Source organism: Puma concolor, chromosome A1, assembly GCF_028749965.1.
Source record: "Puma concolor isolate L17-30 chromosome A1, mPumCon1.1.hap2, whole genome shotgun sequence".
Lineage (NCBI taxonomy): Eukaryota > Metazoa > Chordata > Mammalia > Carnivora > Felidae > Puma > Puma concolor.
The window spans coordinates 63,610,416-63,630,675 of NC_141667.1; the positions used below are offsets into that span (position 1 = coordinate 63,610,416).

The 20,260-nt window shown below is 45.4% G+C and overlaps 1 protein-coding gene across 3 annotated transcripts; it reads left to right on the forward strand.

The window, feature by feature from the left end:
- The first annotated feature begins 3,721 nt into the window (after nt 1–3,721).
- On the forward strand, nt 3,722–17,061 carry RPL26L1 (ribosomal protein L26 like 1). Of its 3 annotated transcripts, none has more exons than XM_025924114.2 (5): nt 3,722–3,818; nt 4,223–4,399; nt 11,808–11,948; nt 12,698–12,873; nt 16,777–17,061. In XM_025924114.2, the coding sequence occupies exons 2-4, from the start codon at nt 4,232–4,234 to the stop codon at nt 12,824–12,826; spliced, it is 438 nt and encodes a 145-aa protein (XP_025779899.1). In that variant the 5' UTR covers nt 3,722–3,818; nt 4,223–4,231; the 3' UTR covers nt 12,827–12,873; nt 16,777–17,061. The 3 variants fall into 3 exon arrangements, with proteins under 3 accessions (XP_025779899.1, XP_086573556.1, XP_086573490.1); XM_086717430.1 differs by lacking the exon at nt 3,722–3,818 and adding an exon at nt 3,826–3,974; XM_086717364.1 differs by lacking the exon at nt 3,722–3,818 and adding an exon at nt 3,839–4,025.
- Nucleotides 17,062–20,260: the final 3,199 nt, after the last annotated feature.

Genomic DNA, 20,260 nt, shown 5'->3' on the forward strand with positions numbered 1-20,260 from the left:
GAAAGTGGTGAGGGTACTTTGTGTTTTGTTTCCTTCTTTCTAAACAGCCTGCAAGGGAAGCTAACTTGAATATTGGAGATCTTGTTAAAAATGTAAGGCCCTTAGGGGTGCCTGGGTGGCGCAGTCGGTTAAGCGTCCGACTTCAGCCAGGACACGATCTCGCGGTCCGTGAGTTCGAGCCCCGCGTCGGGCTCTGGGCTGATGGCTCGGAGCCTGGAGCCTGTTTCCCATTCTGTGTCTCCCTCTCTCTCTGCCCCTCCCCCGTTCATGCTCTGTCTCTCTCTGTCCCAAAAATAAATAAACGTTGAAAAATGTAAGGCCCTTAAAACATGGTTTTAATTACACAAATAAGACATGCTCATGGCCCCACTGGAGGAAAATCAGACAGGCGAAAAGTAAAAAAAGGAAAAATTAAAGGGACCCCTGATTCCACTAGCCAGAGATAATCATTGTTAACATTTTAGTCATATCCTCCCACAAACAAAATGGGATCATGCTGTTAATATTATTTTGCGGTTTACTCTCTTCCAGTAGACATCCTCCTATGTTACTGATAGATCTCATCCTGATCTCTAGTGGCTACAAGATAACAATAAGCATGTTGAGTATGTAATGGTGGATCATGTTCAGCCTGTTCCCATCTCATTCGGAACCTGTTTTCTCACCTGCAAAAGGGACCAATTCAGGGGATTGTTTACCAGATTAAGTAAGGTAGTGTTTGTAAAACTTAGCACAATGCCTGGCATTAAATGCGCAGCCAAATAAGATTAGCCATTGCTATTCATTCATTTAATAAACAACAATTTCTACCATTAATTAAGTGCTTACTTTGTGCCAAGGCTTGTGCTAAGGGTTCATTTAATCCTGACACCAAATCAATAATGTAAGTACTATCATTATTCTCATTCCTCAGGTGAGGAAGGTGAGTGACCTCTAAGAGGCTCAATATCCTACCCAAACCTACACAGCCAGGAAGTGATGGAGATCCAAACCCAGGCAGTCAGAATCAGGGCGCACATGTTTCCCCACCACATCACCCTCTACCTCAGAGGCATAAAAATATTTCCCGGGCGTTTCCTCTGTGCTACCACTGTATTAGGTCCTGGGGCTTCTATACCAGTTCCCATGTGTGTTACCAAGAGTGGACATGGGGCAAGATAGTAGCCAAGCCCACTAAGTCCTCATTAGAGTGACAAAGCCTCAGGCTCTCAGGGTCTCATCTGGTGATGTCATTGCACCTGTCTTAATTTTACTGAGCCGTGGGAGAAGGAGCGTCAAGTATCGCCTCCCCACCCTGGTTGATCATGAATATACCTAGATTATCCTGGGTTGTAATGATCTGTCCTCAAGGTTGCCCTGCACCAGTGAGGTTCTGCGCTCCTCACTGTAATCAGGGACTAGATAGATCTTCCTCCTCCCCAGAGCTCCTTGATCTAGGCCCATACTATGGCTAAATTACTAGTACCTATCAATAAATTAATGCACAAATGGATGAATATTGGAATAAATGAGTAGGCAAATGAGTTATGCCAGTGAGTGACTAAATGAACTTATGGGGGAGGGGAGGTAAGGGACCTTGGGTCTGATGAACACTGTAAGGGCTGCTTGAGAAGAACCCTCTGACTTTCTATGTGCAGTCGGTCATAAGAGCTTCTATTCCTGCCTTCCCATGGTGAGTGACATTTTTTTGGTCCCAACTTTGAACTATAACGGACCTATAACCTTAGGAGTTTAAGGTTGAGTTGCTACTGCAAAATGATTGCCACAGTAGCTGAGTTAACACTTCACCACCTCACATAATTGCCATTTCTCCTTTGTGGCAGAGACATTTAAGAAAGTCTTCCTTTCTTAGGCTTCTCCCTCCAACCTCCTTACTCTTGGAGTCTGGGGCACCCACAACGGGTGGCTTTCCAGTTGCCACTGCCTCAACAAGTTTGGCACCGCTCACCCTAATGCCCTGGCGTCTACAAACAGTCCGGATGTTGGCCATCCTCCCTAAGTCTGAAGGCCAGAAGTCTCCAACACTGACTGCAAGCGTTCTAGAGTGAAACCTAAAATAGGACCCATCGGGTTCAGGGATCAAGGCAGATGCCCTGGCTGATCATGAGGCAGAGTAAAATGCTAGTGTTTGACAACTGCGTCACCATATGCCTGGGGACACTAATAAACGGAGAGAGCAGGGGACCTGCTTGAGTCTAGCAAGACAACCCTCTCTCTGAATTTCGGGGTGCCTGTTGATTGAGCACTACAACGTCTTCTGACATGTGGCGTAAAGTAGGTGCTTAATACATATGAACTATGTAAACTCTATGAGCAGAATGAAACCTTTCATTCCCAGCTGCCTCGCGCGCGGGGTGTCTCAGGCTGACTGCCCGTAGGGTGGCGCCCGCGTCTCCGGGCTGTCTGCCCGGGAGGGGAGGCGGGGCTCGGACACTACTGGGCGGGGCGAGGCGGGAACGCGGGGGGCCGAGGTTGGGGCTGGAATCCGGGGGGGGGGCGTAGCCGGGATGAGCAGGGCGGGGCAGCGGCCACAAACTTGCAGGCGAGCTCTGACTGCCGAGGCCCCAGCTGGTTTTTCCCCAAGGTGCATTGAACGTGTTTACTTCAAACACAAAAAGCTTACTGTTTGCGTCATCGGTAGTTAATGGTGAAAGTCTGAATGTGAGGACTCATGGATGTGAGGCCCGGCTTTAGGGCTGGCCTGAAGGAAGCCCCACACATAGGCCTCTGCTTTCATTAGGAATAACGGCTTACTGTAATTAAGAGCTATGCGCCAGACCCTGTTCTAAACATTCCCAACGGATTAGATCACTTAGTTCTCATAACAACTCTATGAGGCACCTACTGAGATCATCCCCATTTCACAGACGACAAAACTGAGGCTCAGAAACATGCAGGCATCTCCCCAAGATCCAGCCACGGGAAGAGGCACTTGGGTTCAGGTCTGACTCTACAACCCCAGCCCTCCCCAACAGGGCTAAAACACTGGGGGAAAGTTTTGCAAGACCAGGTGGTTGGTTCTCAACGCCCTATTGTTGCACCTCAAATTCTTTGGGTGGGCAGGACGAGGGGAGTGCTTGCTTTAAAACCCCCACTTACCACTGCGTGGTTTCTTACGACTGTGATGGAGCACAAAAATTTTCATTTTGGGGGCGCCTGGGTGGCTCAGTCGGTTGAGCGTCCAACTTCGGCTCAGGTCATGATCTCGCAGTTCGTGGGTTCGGGCCCCTCGTCGGGCCCTGTGCTGACAGCTCGGAGCCTGGAGCCTGCTTCAGATTCTGTGTCTCCCTCTATCTACCCCTTCCCCGCTCATGCTCTGTCTCCCTCTGTCTCTCAAAGATGAATAGACGTTTAAAAAAAAAATTGTTTTTAATTAATTAATTTTTTTTAATTTTGAACAAGCTTCTCAGTGTTTCTAAAGAAGCAAGTCAGCCGATTGCATCTGGATCATCAGGAATGCTCAATATGCCTCTCGGCGGAGGGTAACACAGGCAAAGAAAGTTTGGGATGAGAAACAGACTATTGGTGTACCTATTTTTAACACACCAATAGGCCTCTGTTGCAGGCCCTACAGAAATATGCCCCTTCTCCCCCGCGGTGCCAACTCTTCGTGGCTTCTGGCTTGACCCCCGAAAGCGGCATGGCCCTGGGGTGGCTCCCTTAGAATGAGGCACTGCGATCCCACCCCAAGTCGCAGGGGGCGCCATTCAGTCTCTTTCTGACCGGAAAGGGACTCCGCTTCCTCTCTACGCTTGCGCGGCAAGGAAGTCCTTACTTCCGGCCTTGCGCGCGCGCCGTCTGAGCCTGACTGGTGCAAGGTGAGTAGAGAGAGGCAGGTGTTTTGTCCGAGTGAGAAGCGCTCCGCCCCATTGGATTCTTCCCCAACGCGCCGCGGGGCCGCCCGTCTCCCCAGAGATCTCTGCGTGACCTCCAAGCATGCATTCTTCTCCAGCCGTCCAAACCTTCCTCTGACAGTGAGCCTCGAGGCCCCACTGCCGCCCTGTTCCCACGACTCCTCTGCTCAGGCACGCGCTCCCCACGCATGCTTTACTGTGTCACAGCCAGACCCCTCATTTGCCCCATTCTCCTCCTTCCATCACCTTCTGAGGCCATCTCCTCCCGTAGAGCTCTTGCGCAGGGATGGGAGGAGTGTCCTGGATGGAGAGCGGGCCATGGTACCCGACTGAGCACCCATCACTCCTTCCCGCGCCTCTTTTTGCAGACGGCCAGCATGAAGTTCAACCCCTTCGTGACCTCGGACCGCAGCAAAAACCGCAAACGCCACTTCAATGCCCCCTCGCACGTGCGCAGGAAGATCATGTCTTCCCCGCTCTCCAAGGAGCTGCGGCAGAAGTACAACGTCCGCTCCATGCCCATCCGCAAGGACGACGAGGTCCAGGTTCGTCTCCCTCGAGCTCTGGTTATCCAGAAGCGTGTCACTCTGGTGCCGGCTTTGCCTAAGAATACCATGTGTGCTTGGACGTGGGGGAGTCGTAGACTCCCATGCCTCCGGGCCCCTGACAAGTAACCTTGCAGATGTGTCCACAGCCCCCAGGGTGTGCCTACCCAGATTAACTGAGAGCATTCAGATACAATTCTTTAGTAATCATGATTGTTCAGGAAAATAGTATACGAGCCAAGCAATAGGTGGCAATGTCCTGTGAATATGTACATGTGATCCCTAAGTGAGATAGAAGTCAAAGCTGGAGATAGTCCGTTGGCTCCAAATTTGCCAGGCATTGCTTGTGGTGGCTCTTTGAACCAGCATCTCCAGGGGAAAGTGCTACGATGAGAGTAATTCATGTTTCAGTAACATTGGATTTAGTGGAGGCTGGGCATTTGGTGGCACTGGATTTGGCAGAGAGAATAGAGAAACAGCAAGTCAGAAGCATGAAATTATGAAAGAGAATGACCCATGTGAGAGAGTATAAGCCTTCTGTTCTTCCTAGAGCTTAGGATGTGTGTAAGAAAGGGAGCGTGGGGGATGACTGAAATAGACAGGGAGTGGATTGAATATGTACGGAGCAGGCGCCGTTCTAGACCCTCTCCAATCTGATCTCTTTCTTACTACTTCATAGAAACTGTTTTTGGCTGAGATCAGTAACATGTTTATGACAAAATCCAGTGGACACATCTTGGTCTCATCATCCTTGACTTTTTCAGCAGCATTTGGCATAGGTAGCACTGCCTCACTTCTAGAAATAGTCTGTCTTTTTGGCTCCTGTGACCATTTGGGCTCAGTTTACTTCTGCCTTCTCAGACTCTTTTGCTGGCTGTTTCTCCTCTGATCTCTAAATGCTGGAGTTAGTCAGGGCCTGCACCTGGTCTAACATCTCATCTTACCTACATTGTCTGCCTGGGTGATAATACCTGCTCTGAGAGCTTTAAATGTCTGTCCTATGCTAACAATTCCCTCTTTTATATCCCAGCCCAAACCACTTTTCTGAGCATAGACCTGTAGATATGACTATCCGCTGAACATCTTTCTTTTAAATTTTTTTTAATTTAAAAAAAAATTTTTTTTTTTTAACGTTTATTTATTTTTTTGGGACAGAGAGAGACAGAGCATGAACGGGGGAGGGGCAGAGAGAGAGGGAGACACAGAATCAGAAACAGGCTCCAGGCTCTGAGCCATCAGCCCAGAGCCCGACGCGGGGCTCGAACTCACGGACCGCGAGATCGTGACCTGGCTGAAGTCGGACGCTTAACCGACTGCGCCACCCAGGCGCCCCTAAATTTTTTTTAATTTTTAAAAAAATTTTTTAAACGTTTTATTTATTTTTGAGACAGGGAGAGACAGAGCATGAACAGGGGAGGGTCAGAGAGAGGGAGACACAGAATCCGAAACAGGCTCCAGGCTCCGAGCTGTCAGCACAGAGCCCGACGCGGGGCTAGAACTCACGGACCGCGAGATCATGACCTGAGCCGAAGTCAGCCGCTTAACCGACTGAGCCACCCAGGCGCCGCACATCTTTTTTTTTTTTTTTTTTTAAATCTCATAGTCGTCCCAGGGGCACCTGGGTGGCTCAATCGGTTAAGTGTCCAACTTCGGCTCAGGTCATGACCTCACAGTTCATGAGTTCGAGCCCTGCATCGGGCTCTCTGCTGTCGGTGCAGGGCCCACTTCGGATCCTCTCCTCATCTGTTTCTCCCCCTCCCACGCTTGCACTCTCCCTCTCAAAAATAAACGCTTTAAAAACCTCATGTCGGCTCAAGCTTCTAATCTGGGAGTGCTCTCGATCAAAAAACTGCTACTGCCTCTATAATCGGATTCTCCTCCCATCTTTCACACTTCAGTAAGCAATGCTTTTTCACTTGCCTACGCCATAAACCTCTAAATTCTAATATCTCTCTCTCCCTGACCCATTTCTACTCTGTCACTTAATCTTATTGATTCTGTCTCTAAAATGTGTCTTGAATCTGATCACTTCTTTCCATTTCCATTTCAGTTCAAGACTTCTCCAGCTTCTACTCTTAATCCTGATCAGGCGTTCTTCACAGAGGGGTATTTTTTGCAAATCAGATTCTACTTAAACCCTATCAGTGTTGCTTGATTGCTTACTATAAACCTAAAATCATTGACAAGGCCTTGTGTGACCCAGTCGTGGTCTACTTCTCCAACGTCACCTTATTCTCTAATGCCCACCTGCTCTGTAGTTCAGACATACTGACCTTTTCAGGTCCTTAAATGCACCTTGATCTTTCCTCCCTCGGGGTCTTTGCCCAGAATGGTCCCTCTGCCTGAAGTGCTCTTCCTTCTCCCCTTTACCTGACTAACCTCTCATTTTTCACTGTTACCTTAAATATCAGCTCCTCAGAAAAGCCTTCCCAGATACTTTAACCAGTATTCTATCGTAGCATCCTCTATTTACATTTCTTTCATAACAGTGAACTCAATTTGATTTTATTTCTTTTTAAACTGAGGCGTACCGGGCCCATCTGCACCCCCCCAAAGGCGTGGCTGCCCCGTTGGCATCACAGAGCCACGAGCACGCGTCCTTCAGCCTGGAGTAGCTGGAGTTCATCTTCCTCCGGACTCTGTTCCTCGACAGCCACCTGTGCCAGTGCCTGTCTGCGCTCATCCCTGAGCCCAGGATCCAGGTGTGGTTCCAGAACAGGCGTGCCGAGTCATGACATCACAGTGGGAAATCCTTTCGACCTCGGCCAGGCTGGACCTTTTGCTCCACCACTCTGCTCATGGAACTGAAATGAAATGATGGAAGCCCTAGCTGCCTCTTGAGATAGATGTGAACTGCCTGCCACATCCCAGCACGGTTGGAGAGGGCAATCTCTGACCCTGACTCTCAAGGTCAGAATTTTGAAACCTATTCTCTCTCTCTGAAGGCACTGATTCAAAGCCGGACTCATGGGAGGAACACATCTTTTCTGCCTTTGATAACTCTTGAGGATTCTAGGCAACTTCAGGTTAAGCTCAGAGGAGCCATGACTAGTAGCCAAGGAGACGCTCATCAGAATACTGTCCTTTCTGGCTTCCGTGTTAAGGTCACAGCTGTGTTCTCCTCATGAGGGTTTTGCCAGTTCTCTCTCACCTGTGAAGCTGCCTCACCTTTCGCCTGTGAACATTTACCCTTGCCCAGTTCTTCTTTCTCTGCGGTGCGCTCCCCCGAACCCCCCTGAAGTTGTGGCATTCATTTTGACACATGCATCTCCAAATCTGCACATTCAATTTGGTTTATATTCCTGCTCCTTCTCAAGTGACGGTCCTCTCGTCTTTTGGGCTGGTTTTTCGGAACTCATTACCTCCACAAGAGCACTTCAGCTTGACCCAATTTCCACTTGTGCCTGACAGCTGCCGCCTTCTCACGCTTTCTCCAAGGCTTGCACATTTAAACGTACTCTAACCCATCTCCTTCAACCTCACACTGTGCCCAGTATTTACCACTTTTTTAAAACAGCCTGTCGTCTCTACACTCCTTTGTAGCTCCCAGGATTCTGTATCCAGATTATTTCAAGAGTCCCCTGCCTCTAGCTTCTCAACTTTTTACACGTCACTCTCTTTAGAAATCTGTAGTAGCCTCCAGTTGCTACCAAATGATGAAAACCTTTTGGTTACTTTCCCAGACAACTAACTGACATGTCTGGCCAACAGGGCAGTTTTTCAGATCTTCTTATGGTCACCCCTTCACAATGTATGTCTCAGAGCTCCCCCATCCCATTTGGGCGCCAAATGAATACTTCTCTCAAAACACGTGAGATCTCTCCCCCTGACCCCCTTCTGAAGCCTGAAACTTTCTGTAGTCCTAATTTTTGTGCCTGTTACTTCAGTCATTCCAGCATCCCCCTTAGCACTTATTGTTGTACTTCTGTGCCATGTTGGTGAATTACTCAGTGGTTCAACAAATGAAAGAAAAATAAATAAAACTGAGGCATAATTTAGAGACAGTAAAATGCACAGGTGAGTTTGGGCACACGTAAAGCCATATAGCTGTCACCGCAATTATGATCCCAGTCACTTCCCATGTGCCCTGTTGCAGTTAGTGATCATGTATTTGCGTGTTTATTAGTTAACTGCTTGCTACCTATTACATTAAGATGAGGCCAGAGAGCTTCTCTTTTTTGTTGCCTGACCTCAGTACAGAGCCTGGCACCCACAGGGGCACAGCCACTATTTGTTGGATGAATGAAAAAAATTATTGAGCGGATGGAATTAAGACGTGAAAGAAAGAAAAGGAGGGCAGAGGAGAAGATGTGGCCATTTTTTCAGTGTCTGTGAGGTGTGAATTGTTTCCCTTGTAGATAGAACCTGAAACTCTGGTTCAATAAATGAAGAAAATCACGTCTAGGCCAGGAATCCAGGTCTGACTCCACCAGAAGAGTAAAATAGTCGCAAGTGGGTTTGTTAAAACTGCCTCTTCTCTTTTGGGATCTTCCAAATTTCACATACTTTCTTTGTCTGCTCAGGACTACCTGTCCTGCTTCACAGAGGAAATTACAACTATCACCCAGGACCTTTCAGAACTCCTGTTCCAAACCCTCTAACTTACCTCCAGTTCCACCCCTGCGTCTTTGTGTTTTCCTATTGTATTGGCAGAAATGTTCCTCTTTCTGTCTAGAGCTGATCCACTATATTCAGTGGCCTTCCATTCTCTTAGATTCTTCTCTCCATTATCCCCTTTCTGTACAGTTTCCTTTAACTTTTCCTCCATACTTGTTCGTTTTCATAAGCATTTAAACACATTCGTGTTTTCCTCTCTTTAAAAATAAAAAAAATTATCACTTACCTTCACATCTCCCTCTAGTAGATATTCTCTGTCATCCTCTTCACAGCCAGGTTCCTTGGGACTGTTTTTCGCCTTTACCTTCTCTATGGGGAACTCATTGTCTTACTGTAAATGCCTTCAGTCTCTGCTCCACTGAAAGCACTCTAGCCATGATCACCAGTGACCAGCTTATTGTCACATCTTTTCCTTTATCCTTCCTGCAGTTGACCATTCCATGGCATTTGACAGTGTCTTCTTGGCTACTATAACCCCACACTCCCCTGGTTGCCCATTCTCTGGCCACTTCAGTCTCCCTTATGAGCTCTTCCAAAATGTTGGCTTTTCCTTGGATTTCTGCATTCTGCCCTCATAAGACCAGCTCCCTGAACCAAATCAGGTTTCTGAATTGCCATCTCTGGATGACTCCCAGGTCTTTGTTGCTGACCCAGTTGGTCTTCCAGCTATGTATAGAATTCTCTACTAGAATGTCACGAGATGCCTCAAATTCAACATGTTCCCAACTAAACTTTTTTCTCCTAACACGTATTTCGTCCCGCTCTGGGAAAGGCATATCCATCCATCCAGCTGCCCAGCCAGACTCTGTACATCCATCCAGTTGTACCCAGAGGCACAACCATCCTTGCCTCTTCTCTTTTCCCTTTCCAGGCCAGTTAGTTTAGTCTTACCTTGTCCCTCTCCTCATCTAGTGTTTGTCCAGTTCTGTTTAACCGGGTGTTCCTTTGGACTTGTTTTATTAACATCTTTTCTTGAATCTTGATGATGGTTAAGAGAGGCTATTTCTTTTCCATGTAAAAGTCTCTGATCATAGAGAGTATGGTGGAGTTCCAGTGAGGCATGATCTTCAGCCTGAAAATCACCTTGGTAAGTAAGTTGAACAATCTGAATGACATTTCAGGAGTATTGAGATTCTCTAGTTTTTTAATACATGTGGTATTTCCTCTCTGTTTATTATCAGCATCAGCTATATCATGGCTCCTATTGAATAGGCTTGTGCCTTCAAGGAAACCATAATCTAGTTAGTTTTGAATAGCATTGGAGTATGAATAGTAGATTTTTAGTACATGAAAACAGCCCAAGAGATTTTAACATTTTTGTTTTTCGTGACTATAAAATATTTGTGTTAATTATAGAAATCTTGAAATTTGAAAGAAAATACATTTTTTCTTTTTTTAAGTGTTTATCTTGAGAGAGACAACTCAAGGGCAGACAAGCAGGGGAGGGGCAGAGAGAGAGGGAGAGAGAATCCATACCATCAGGTATAGATGGCAGGTATAGAGCCAGGTATAGATGGCAGGCTCCATACCATCAGAGCAGAGCCTGATGTGGAGCCCAGTCCCATGAACTGTGAGATCATGACCCTAACCGAAATTAAGAGTCAGACACTTAATTTACTGAGCCACCCAGGCGCCCCTGGTAGAATATACATTTTTTAAAAAGCCATGTGTAATTAGGGTGTCTGGGTCAGTTAAACCGTGTTGCACAACAGGTTATATTCACTCCTGACTCAGTCAGTTGAGTGTCAATTGGATATATTTCTATCCCATTGTGTTATATGCCATATATATGAAACATACAAGATTCAGACTATATTTCATATAAAGCTTTGTTTTTTTTTTCCTAAAGGTCATATCTTGAGCATTTTGCTCGGTGATAAATTATTCTTTGAAAACATGGATTTTAGGGGCACCTGGGTGGCTTAGTCAGTTAAGTGTCCGATTTTGGCTCAGGTCATGATCTTTCACAGTTGGTGAGTTCAAGCCCACATACAGCTTTGTGCTGTCAGCATAGAGCCTGCTTTGGATCCTCTGTCTCCCTCTCTCTCTGCCTCCCCTCTCCCCCGACCTTGCTCACGCGCACACATTCTCTCCCTCTCTCTCAAAAGTAAATAAAACATTAAAAAAAAAAAAAAAGAACATGGGATTTTATTTTATTTTATTTTTTTTTTTTCAACGTTTATTTATTTTTGGGACAGAGAGAGACAGAGCATGAACGGGGGAGGGGCAGAGAGAGAGGGAGACACAGAATCGGAAACAGGCTCCAGGCTCTGAGCCATCAGCCCAGAGCCCGACGCGGGGCTCGAACTCACGGACCGCGAGATCGTGACCTGGCTGAAGTCGGACGCTTAACCGACTGCGCCACCCAGGCGCCCCTCAGGATGCTATCTTTAACCATTCTTCTCCATTTAGATCTTGAGAGTGATTATCTTTTTTCTTAAACTTTACTTATTTTTATTTAACTGAGATATAATTGGTATATAAGATTGTGTTAGTTGTGGGTGTATAGTGATTTACCTTTTTACTCTCCAGACTAGTTCTGTGATAGCCATTCTAGTTCAAGGAATTTTTTGTTTTCAGATAAGAAAAAAATTGAAGTGAATTTTCACCTGACTTGGAACAACACAGAGCAGATTTATACCCCCAAAAAAGCTAACTCTCAACTGCCAGGGTTAATCTGCTTTGTACAAAAAGTTGTATGTTAGTCTGTGTGTTCCTGATAATTAATTTCCTCACGGTGATGTTCCATGCATGAGAATGGGGGAAAATTCTCTTCTGTATTTTCTCTTAGGTGGTTCGAGGACACTACAAAGGTCAGCAAATAGGCAAGGTAGTCCAGGTGTACAGAAAAAAGTATGTCATCTACATCGAGCGAGTGCAGCGTGAGAAGGCTAATGGTACAACTGTTCATGTGGGCATTCACCCCAGCAAGGTATGGCGGGACTGAGTGGCGGTAGTGGCTGGGCAGTGTAGCTTAGTGCTGTTGTAAGTTCTCAGTGTGTTGGTAGTGTCTACTCAGGTGGCCCAGGCAAGGACTTCTAGAGGGAGGTGGGGCAGGCTTGATTGATTCACTGGCTTAGTCATCAAGGATCCGTATTGTTTTCTTACCTGTTTTATCATCCTCGGTGAAGGCTCTGCCTTCCAGCAGGTTGCAGGAGGGTTCCAGGCATCCCTCTCCTACTAGATAACATCCAGAGGGAGGAGAGGGAAGGAACATCTCTTCCTGTGGCCCTCACATCCACCTGGCAGAATATGCTGTTCCTCATTTGCACTCCATTCCATGCACTGTATCGTAGGGTCTTTCTCCTCCAGAGTTTCAGATGAGGGCAGGATGGTTGCGGTCTTACTTATCCTTACGATCTCTATTGCCTACTAGCTGGTGGGAATGGTTTTTTAAGCTATGCGCTTTTTAAGCGATGTTTTTTAAGCAATGCGTTTTGCTGGCCAAGGGATGATAAACAAACCAGAAACATGTTGGTAGTATAATTTGTTTGTCCCAGCCCAAATGATAGTTGATATCACTAAACTAACTGGTCTCATAGATCCTCAGGAGTTGGGCAGCGGAAGGAACCAAACTGCTATTGTTGGGAAAAGTTCTGCTGTACAGAATAATTACATGGTTATAAATCCTTTCCACTTAAAAAATAAATAAATAAAGATTTATTTTCTCACTTCTAACAGGTAGTTATCACCAGGCTAAAACTGGACAAAGACCGGAAAAAAATTCTTGAACGCAAAGCCAAATCTCGACAAGTTGGAAAAGAGAAAGGCAAATATAAGGAAGAACTTATTGAGAAAATGCAGGAGTGAATATAACCTGTTGTGCAACCACGGTTTAACTGTAGATTTTTAGTCTGGTGTGTATTCCTTTGAAACTTTTCAAGATGTCTGTCAAACGTTTCCTTCCTGTTTTGTTGTTGATAATGTAGCTTTGTAAATCTGCTTTTGCTGTTTTGATTAATAATTTTATGAATAATAATTGAAAATGTCTCCTAGTTGCAGACGGAATTTGCATTGTTTTGTAGATAAAATCCATCTTACTATGAGTTCCTCGATGCCATTCTTTCATGTGTTTATCACATACGGAGCAGCAAAATAGCAGTGGTAGGATGGCTGTGCTCCTGCCTAGACCCTCATGCTGATGGGGTGGACAGGACAGGGCTCTCGTCCCTAATTCAGGGGTGTGTCCCACTCAGTGATGGTCATTATGTGAACTGGCACATACAGCACTGAGCTCACTCAGTGGCTGGTGCTGCTTTGCACGCTTATGTCTCAGGTCTCGATGGATTGCCCTTTGGCCAGCTTCCTGTCCCTCGTGCTCCAACCAAGCCAAATGGCATGCAGCTCCCTGACCAAGCTGCCCTTCCCAAGGTCTTGACTTTGTAAGCGTATTTCCAAGTGACTGAAGTGTCCTTCCTCTCTCCTGGGGCTAACTCAGGAAACTGACGACAGCCTGTAGGCAAGATGTGGCTCACAGATTATGTTTGTCCTTCTGTTGTTCTCATGATTTCTTAGAAGTCAAGTTCTAACACTTAAAACTTGAGAGATTCCACAGAGAAATCTGGACCTTGCTTCATCTGGTTGCATGGGGCCCTGATCCTGCATAGCATCATTTGTGTGGAGCCGGGGGCTGGTGGCTCTATCCAGTCTGCTCTGCCCATGTACCCAATTTGCCTGGCCCCCACTGGCATCTTGTGTTTTACACTCCAGGTCTAACTGCAACCAAACTAATATGAGTTCACTCCTTGGTGAGTTGCAGATAGAGACTATACCAGGTGGAGTTGTGGTTTTGTTTTTTGTTGTTTTTTGGTTTTTGTTTTTGTTTGTTTGTTTGTTTGTTTTTTTTAGAGAGAAATTGAAAATTTTAAGCAGGCTCCATGCTCAGTGCAGAGCCCAATGCAGGGCTCGATCCCACAGCCCTGGGATCATGACCTGAGCCAAAATCAAGAGTCCGGACGCTCAATCGATTGAGCCACCCAGGCGTCCCAAGGTGGAATTGTTGTACAACAGAAACTTATTTGCAGCAAATAAGGAAATCACTTTGAAATCTGTGACCCCCTGAGTAGGGGTAAATGGGTTTCTTTCATTTAGGGTTAGGATGGATATTCAGAAAGGGGAGTTTCAGTCATTCTAGGTAGAGGTGGGTATAAGGTCATACACTTGTCTTAAGGAAACCTGCTGATTTAGCATTGTCTGTTGTGTTAATGAAGTTTGTTTCTGCTGTGGGTGAAGATTTTAACATTCTAATGAAGCAGAGGTAACTGTTGGACCTGGGGAAGGGGTTATGGGCCTGCTGAAGAGCCATAAGCTGGATTGGGTCTTGGGCTCCTTATCTTGGGGAAGCAGTGAAAGGCCTTGCTTACTTTTGAAACAGCCCTGGGAGTTTTGCCACTGATTCATTATCTCTGATATGGTTAGGCTACTTCCTGGCCTAGTTGAATCTGTTGTTAGTTTTTGCATTCTCATTCTTCCCTTAAAGTCCTTAGCTATTGAGTTTTTTACATTTCTTTGTAATTCTGACACCTTGTAAATTCTACAAGAAGTGTGCTAGAACAAGAAGAGATGCTTGGGGGCACCTGGGTGGCTCAGTGGGTTAATTGTCCAACTTTGGCTCAGGTCAGGATCTCATGGTTTGTGAATTCAAGTCTCGAATTGGGCTCTCTGCTGTCAGTGCAGAGCTTGCTTGGATCCTCTGTCCCCCTCTTTCTCTGCCCCTCCCCTGCTCAGGCTTTCTCTCTCAACAATAAATAAATATTAAAAAAAGAAGAAGAGGGGTGCCTGGGTGGCGCAGTCGGTTAAGCGTCCCGACTTCAGCCACGTCACAATCTCACGGTCCGTGAGTTCGAGCCCCGCATCGGGCTCTAGGCTGATGGCTCAGAGCCCGGAGCCTGTTTCCGATTCTGTGTCTCCCTCTCTCTCTGCCCCTCCCCCGTTCATGCTCTGTCTCTCTCTGTCCCAAAAATAAATAAACGTTGAAAAAAAAAATTTTTTTTAAAAAAAGAAGAAGAAGAAGAGCTGGTTAGTCATATATCATAGAAAATAGCTGGGACCTAAAATGACCTTTTCTTTTCTTTTCTTTTCTTTTCTCATTTCATTTTGTTTCGTTTCATTTATTTATTTTGAGAGAGAGAGCAAGGGAGGGGCAGAGAAAGGAGAGAGAGAATCCCAAGCAGGCGCTGTGGTTTCAGCACAGAGCCCAACACAGGCTCAAACTCACAAACGGTGAGATCATGACCTGAGCTGAATTCAAGAGCTGGATGCTTAACCAACAGCCACCCAGGCACCCCTAAAATGACTTCTCTTTCTGGGCACCCCTAACTCTTTCTGCTTACATAACTTCTAGTTACCCTTCAAGATTTAGCACCAGATCCATCTCTAAAATCCTCCCTTGCTTCTGTGAAAAATTATTGATTAAAATGCATGATAAAAATGCATAAAACGATAAAATGCCTCTAGTGACACATGGCTGGACACACTGAGTTTCTTAGTAAATGTTGATTGAGTCCATTATTTCCCATTTTGAATGATGAAAAATGAGCTCAGATTAATTGTCCAGATCCCAGAGAACGTAAGAGATGGAGTTAGTATTTGAACCCAGACCTCACTGCGTCAGAGACCACTCACATCCCACTTCAAGCCATCCATCCCTGGTGGTCATTTTTTCACCCTGTCATTTTTCACTCCCTTTCCTGGAGTCTGACAAGACACTAGACATCAGTGTACAAGAGAGAAGAAGCTATACATTTATAGCAGTAGTGCTGCCTGGTGGGAAAAGCATTGTCACCATTTCTCCACGGGACAGTCTGTAAGCTTTTGAGCAAGTTACTTAGCTCTGTGCTTCCGTTTTCCCAGTAGTAAAGCATCATAGTTAATACTTGCACTGCCTTCCCGCCTCATGGAAAATGGCAGGATCAAATAGGCTCTTTCTGAGGACCCTGAAAGCTGTGAGTGTACAAATGCTAATATTGTTTGTTGTTATTGTTGTTTTACTGTATTTCCAATCTAAGATTTGCCTTGCACCGAAAGAGGTAATGATTTTTTTACCAAACAAGTCCGTGGAAGCGGAAGCACAAACCACAAAATTCAGTATGCATTCTCTGACTCAGACATTGATTTAAGAGTAGGCAGAATGATACTTGTCTTGGCTCTGAAGCCAGAGAGATTTGTATTCAAATCCTGCTCTGGTTTTTGGGCAGCCATTTGTATGAGCTTGTTTCCCCGTATAGGTGAGAAGCTAAAAATGTTTCTCTTTGTGAAAATGCTTTATCAGACGTGAAAATTAAAGTAGTGGTCCACCAGATTCTTCTGCCCTTAGGAGTCACTTGGATGCTTACTAATAGTTTCTACCCCTTTGCCGGGAGGTTCCGTGATACAGTAAGAATGGAGAGAGACCTCTTCGGGTCTTATGTGAATGTGTATTTCTGAGGTGGCTCTTGTGTGATATGTACAACCAGTTAACTCTGGGGATTGTGGATTAGGATACGTGTAAAGTATGTATATACACACAGCACATAAAATAGAGTTGGTGCCTCATACATGGCAGCTATGTTACCATTAGTAGTCTAGTGAGATCTGTAGTTTTTTCCGAATTTGAGTTTTGTCTTTATTCTCAAACAACACATGATTTAGTACCCAGAAGTTGCATAAAAGTAAGATTCTATACTAGATTATAGCACGGACGACATATTCTGATACCTGGTCTGGGCCCTAGGCTCCAGCCTTAATTCTCATCAATAAACTTAAATGATGATGTTTCCTAGGAGTCGGTCTTGGCTTGTTGTCAGCAACCCGTTCACTACAAATGACGGACCAGAGCTTTGAGAGCTGTCATTCCCACCACCGCCAGCCCCCCACGGGCAACCAGATCATGCCAGAATGCTTGTATTGAGTAATAGTGCATGGTGAAGAGCAGGAGCTCAGCATCACATGTGAGTTCTAATCCCGGCGCTGTCAGTTCCCAGCTGTGTGCCCTTGGGCAAATTGCTCAACCTCCGGGCCTCAGTGTTGTCATTTACAAGATGGAAATAAAAAGAGTGCCCACTTCATTGAGTTGTCAGACTTAATACCCGAGATACCACGTGTAGAGCACAGAGAGCTCAGCAAACTTTAGCTTTTCTTTTAAAGGAGATGGGCAGTAGGTTTGTTTGCAGGAGCTGAGGGAAAACGTTTTCTCAGGGGAGCTCATAAATGCCGGTTGGTTTGGGGTTTTTTGTTTTTTGTTTTTAAGATTTTATTTTTAAGTAATTTCTATAACCAACGTGGGGCTCAAACTTAACAATCCTGAGGTTGACAGTCACATGCTCTACCAACTGAGCCAGCCAGGTGCTCCAAATGCTGGTTCTTGAATGGAGGGGAGATGTACGGGCAGTAATGTGTTTTGGCTGCTGCAGGAAATGGGGACTGGAGAATGCCACATGGGTGGGCCTGCCTATCAAGGTTCAGGCCCAAGGATTTTAGCGTGTTTCCTGGAATGACTTTGAATTAAGCAGTTTCCTACCGACCTCATTATGCAGATGTCCATTCACTTGAGTGAGTCCCCTGTGCTATTTTGGGAAGCCTCCAAACTTTTTTTGTTAAATGTTTTATTTATTTTTGAGAGAAAGAGAGGCAAAAGTACAAGCTGGGAAGGGGCAGAGAGAAAGGGAGACACAGGATACGAGCAGGCTCTAGGCTCTGAACTGTCTACACAGAGCCTGATGTGGGGTTTGAACTCCCGAACCGTGAGATGACCTGAGCTGAAGTGGATGCTTAACTGATTGGTCCCCCCAGGTGCCCCAATGGAAGCCTCCAAACTTTTAAACTTCAGATAACTGCTTCCGAATGTCTGTTTTCATACTGCATTCTGGCATGTTCAGCTACAGAGCTCTTAGTGTGAGTTGGGCAGGCAAGGAATTGAAAATTCTGGGAACCAGACAATTCTACTCACCGAGACTCTACCATCCTCTCTTGATACTACAGACTGAGCAGTTCCCATCTGACAGCGTGTGTCTTTTTTCATTGTTCTGCTATATTAGTTTTTTTTTTTTTAAGAAGTAATTCTTACATATGGTGTAACATTAGATGATAACACAAGGCATGCAGTGAAAAAGTTAAGTTTCCTTGTCACCTTCGTTCTCAGTTACTCAGTTCTCTCCAGAAGCAGTCACTGTTTCCAGTTTCTTTTGTATTTTTCCAGAAATATTTTGTGCATATATGATTGGGTGCTTATTAAAAGTCTGTGGGGCACCTGGATGGTTCAGTCGTTTAGGCATCCGGCTTCAGCTCAGGTCATGATCCCACGACTCGTGAGTTTGAGCCCTGCGTTGGGCTCTGTGCTGACACCTCTGAGCCTGGAACCTGCTTTGGATTCTGTGTCTCCTCTCTTTCTGCCCTTCCCCTGCTCAAGCTCTGCCTCTCTCTCTCTCTCAAAAATAAACATTAAAAAAAAAGAAGTCTGATCTATGAAGAAGTCTTCTTGAGAAAGATCATCCAAATGTAAATAGCTCTATACTATAAGGTTGATTTACTGTTTGAACACATAATTACAATATAAACATGCACAAATATTAAGTAAAATATTTGGCTGAGGCACCTGGGTGGCTCCGTTAAGCATCTGACTTTGGCTCAGGTCATGATTTCATGGTTTGTGACTTACAGCTCTGCATCTGGCTCTCTGCTATCAGCTCGGAACCTGCTTCAGATCCTCTGTCTCCCTCTCTCTCTGCCCCTTCCCTGCTCACATGCTTTCTTTTTCTCTCTCTCAAAAATAAATGATCATTCATAAACATATATTCTTTGGTCTTCAGAAATAACTAAGTGCACCTGGTTGGCTTGGTCAGTGGAGCTGTTGACTTGATCTCAGGGTTTGAGTTTGATTCCCACGATGGGTGTAGAGATTCCTTAAAATTTTGGGGGGCACCTGGATGGCTCAGTCAGTTGAGTGTCCAACTTCGGCTCAGGTCATGATCTCATGATTCTTGAGTTCAAGCCCCACATCCGGCTTGCTGCTGTCTGTGCAAAGCCTGCTTTGGATCCTCTGTCCCCCTCTCTTTCTCTGGCCCTTCCCCTCATGTTCTCTCTCTCAAAAATAAATAAAAAACATTTAAAATAAAACTCTAAAAAGAAATAACTAAGTCAACCACATCTTCGCCTACCCCTAGCTGGAGAGCCACTAATTCTAAAATTGGGTTTTCACAGTTCTCATCTTAGGAATTAGATGTCTCTGTCTTGTTAAGCTGTGTAGAATTCAGGGTTTTTGGGTTGACTTACTGTCTGAAATTGGAGAAGCAGTATGGCTTAGTGGGATGAACAGAAGCTGTAAAGACTTCTATTCAGATCCCAGTTCTGTTACTTAAAACAGACTTTGGGCACGTTACAGATCTAAGCCTCTCTTTGCTAATATGTAAAATGGGTTTAATAAGGTCCATAAGGTGCTATGACTATTGAATGACAGAGGTAATTCAAAGCACCTAGTTCAGTGGCATATGGCTGCCACTCAAGAAACCTGTCATCAGTGGTGGCTGCCCACGCATATGTGCTGAGCAAATGAACTGTGAAGCATGTTGGGGCTTTCGGCTCCTCCAGTAACCTCCAAGCTTCCAGATCAGGAAAGGAACTTTATGACTGCATGGCTTTGTGACTTTGCGTGCCTGTTTTTATCTACAGGGTCGAGCTTAGGAAAAGGGATCCTCGAGGTTGCACTAGAGCGTTTTAGTCAGCTCTTGTTTACTTTATCCTTTTGGGATTGTCTTGGAGGTTTTTCCTTTAGCAGTTGATCTCAGACTTTTTGGTCTCAATATACCTGCTTACACATTAAAAAAAAATTATTTATTTTGAGGGATGGGGAGGGAGCACGAGGGGGGTGAGGGGCAGAAAAAAGAGAGGGAGAGAGAATCCCAAGCAGGCTCCTTGATGTCTAATGTGGGGCTTGATCTCGTGAACCATGAGATCTCGACCTGAGCTGAAATCAAGAGTTGGACACTTAGCCTGTTTATGCATTTAAATACCTGTTACACATCTAAAAATTATTGTGGGGGGTATCTGGGTGGCTCAGTCAGTTAAGCATCTGACTTTAGCTCAGATCACAATCTCAAGATTTGTGAGTTCACGCCCGGCATTGGACTCTTTGCTGTCAGTGCAGAGCCTGCTTCGGATCCTCTGTCTCCCTCTCTCTCTCCCATCCACCCCCATCTCAAAAAAAAAAATTATTGTGGACCCCAAATCTTACTTATATATGAGTTATGTCATATTATTTACTACATTATA

Bases quoted from the DNA above. Each gene is read 5' to 3' on its own strand.
- RPL26L1 (XM_025924114.2), top strand. From the start codon at position 4,232: ATGAAGTTCAACCCCTTCGTGACCTCGGACCGCAGCAAAAACCGCAAA. The intron at 4,400-11,807 runs GTTCGTCTCCCT...ATTTTCTCTTAG, and splicing joins GCAAGGACGACGAGGTCCAG to GTGGTTCGAGGACACTACAA. The intron at 11,949-12,697 runs GTATGGCGGGAC...CACTTCTAACAG, and splicing joins TGGGCATTCACCCCAGCAAG to GTAGTTATCACCAGGCTAAA.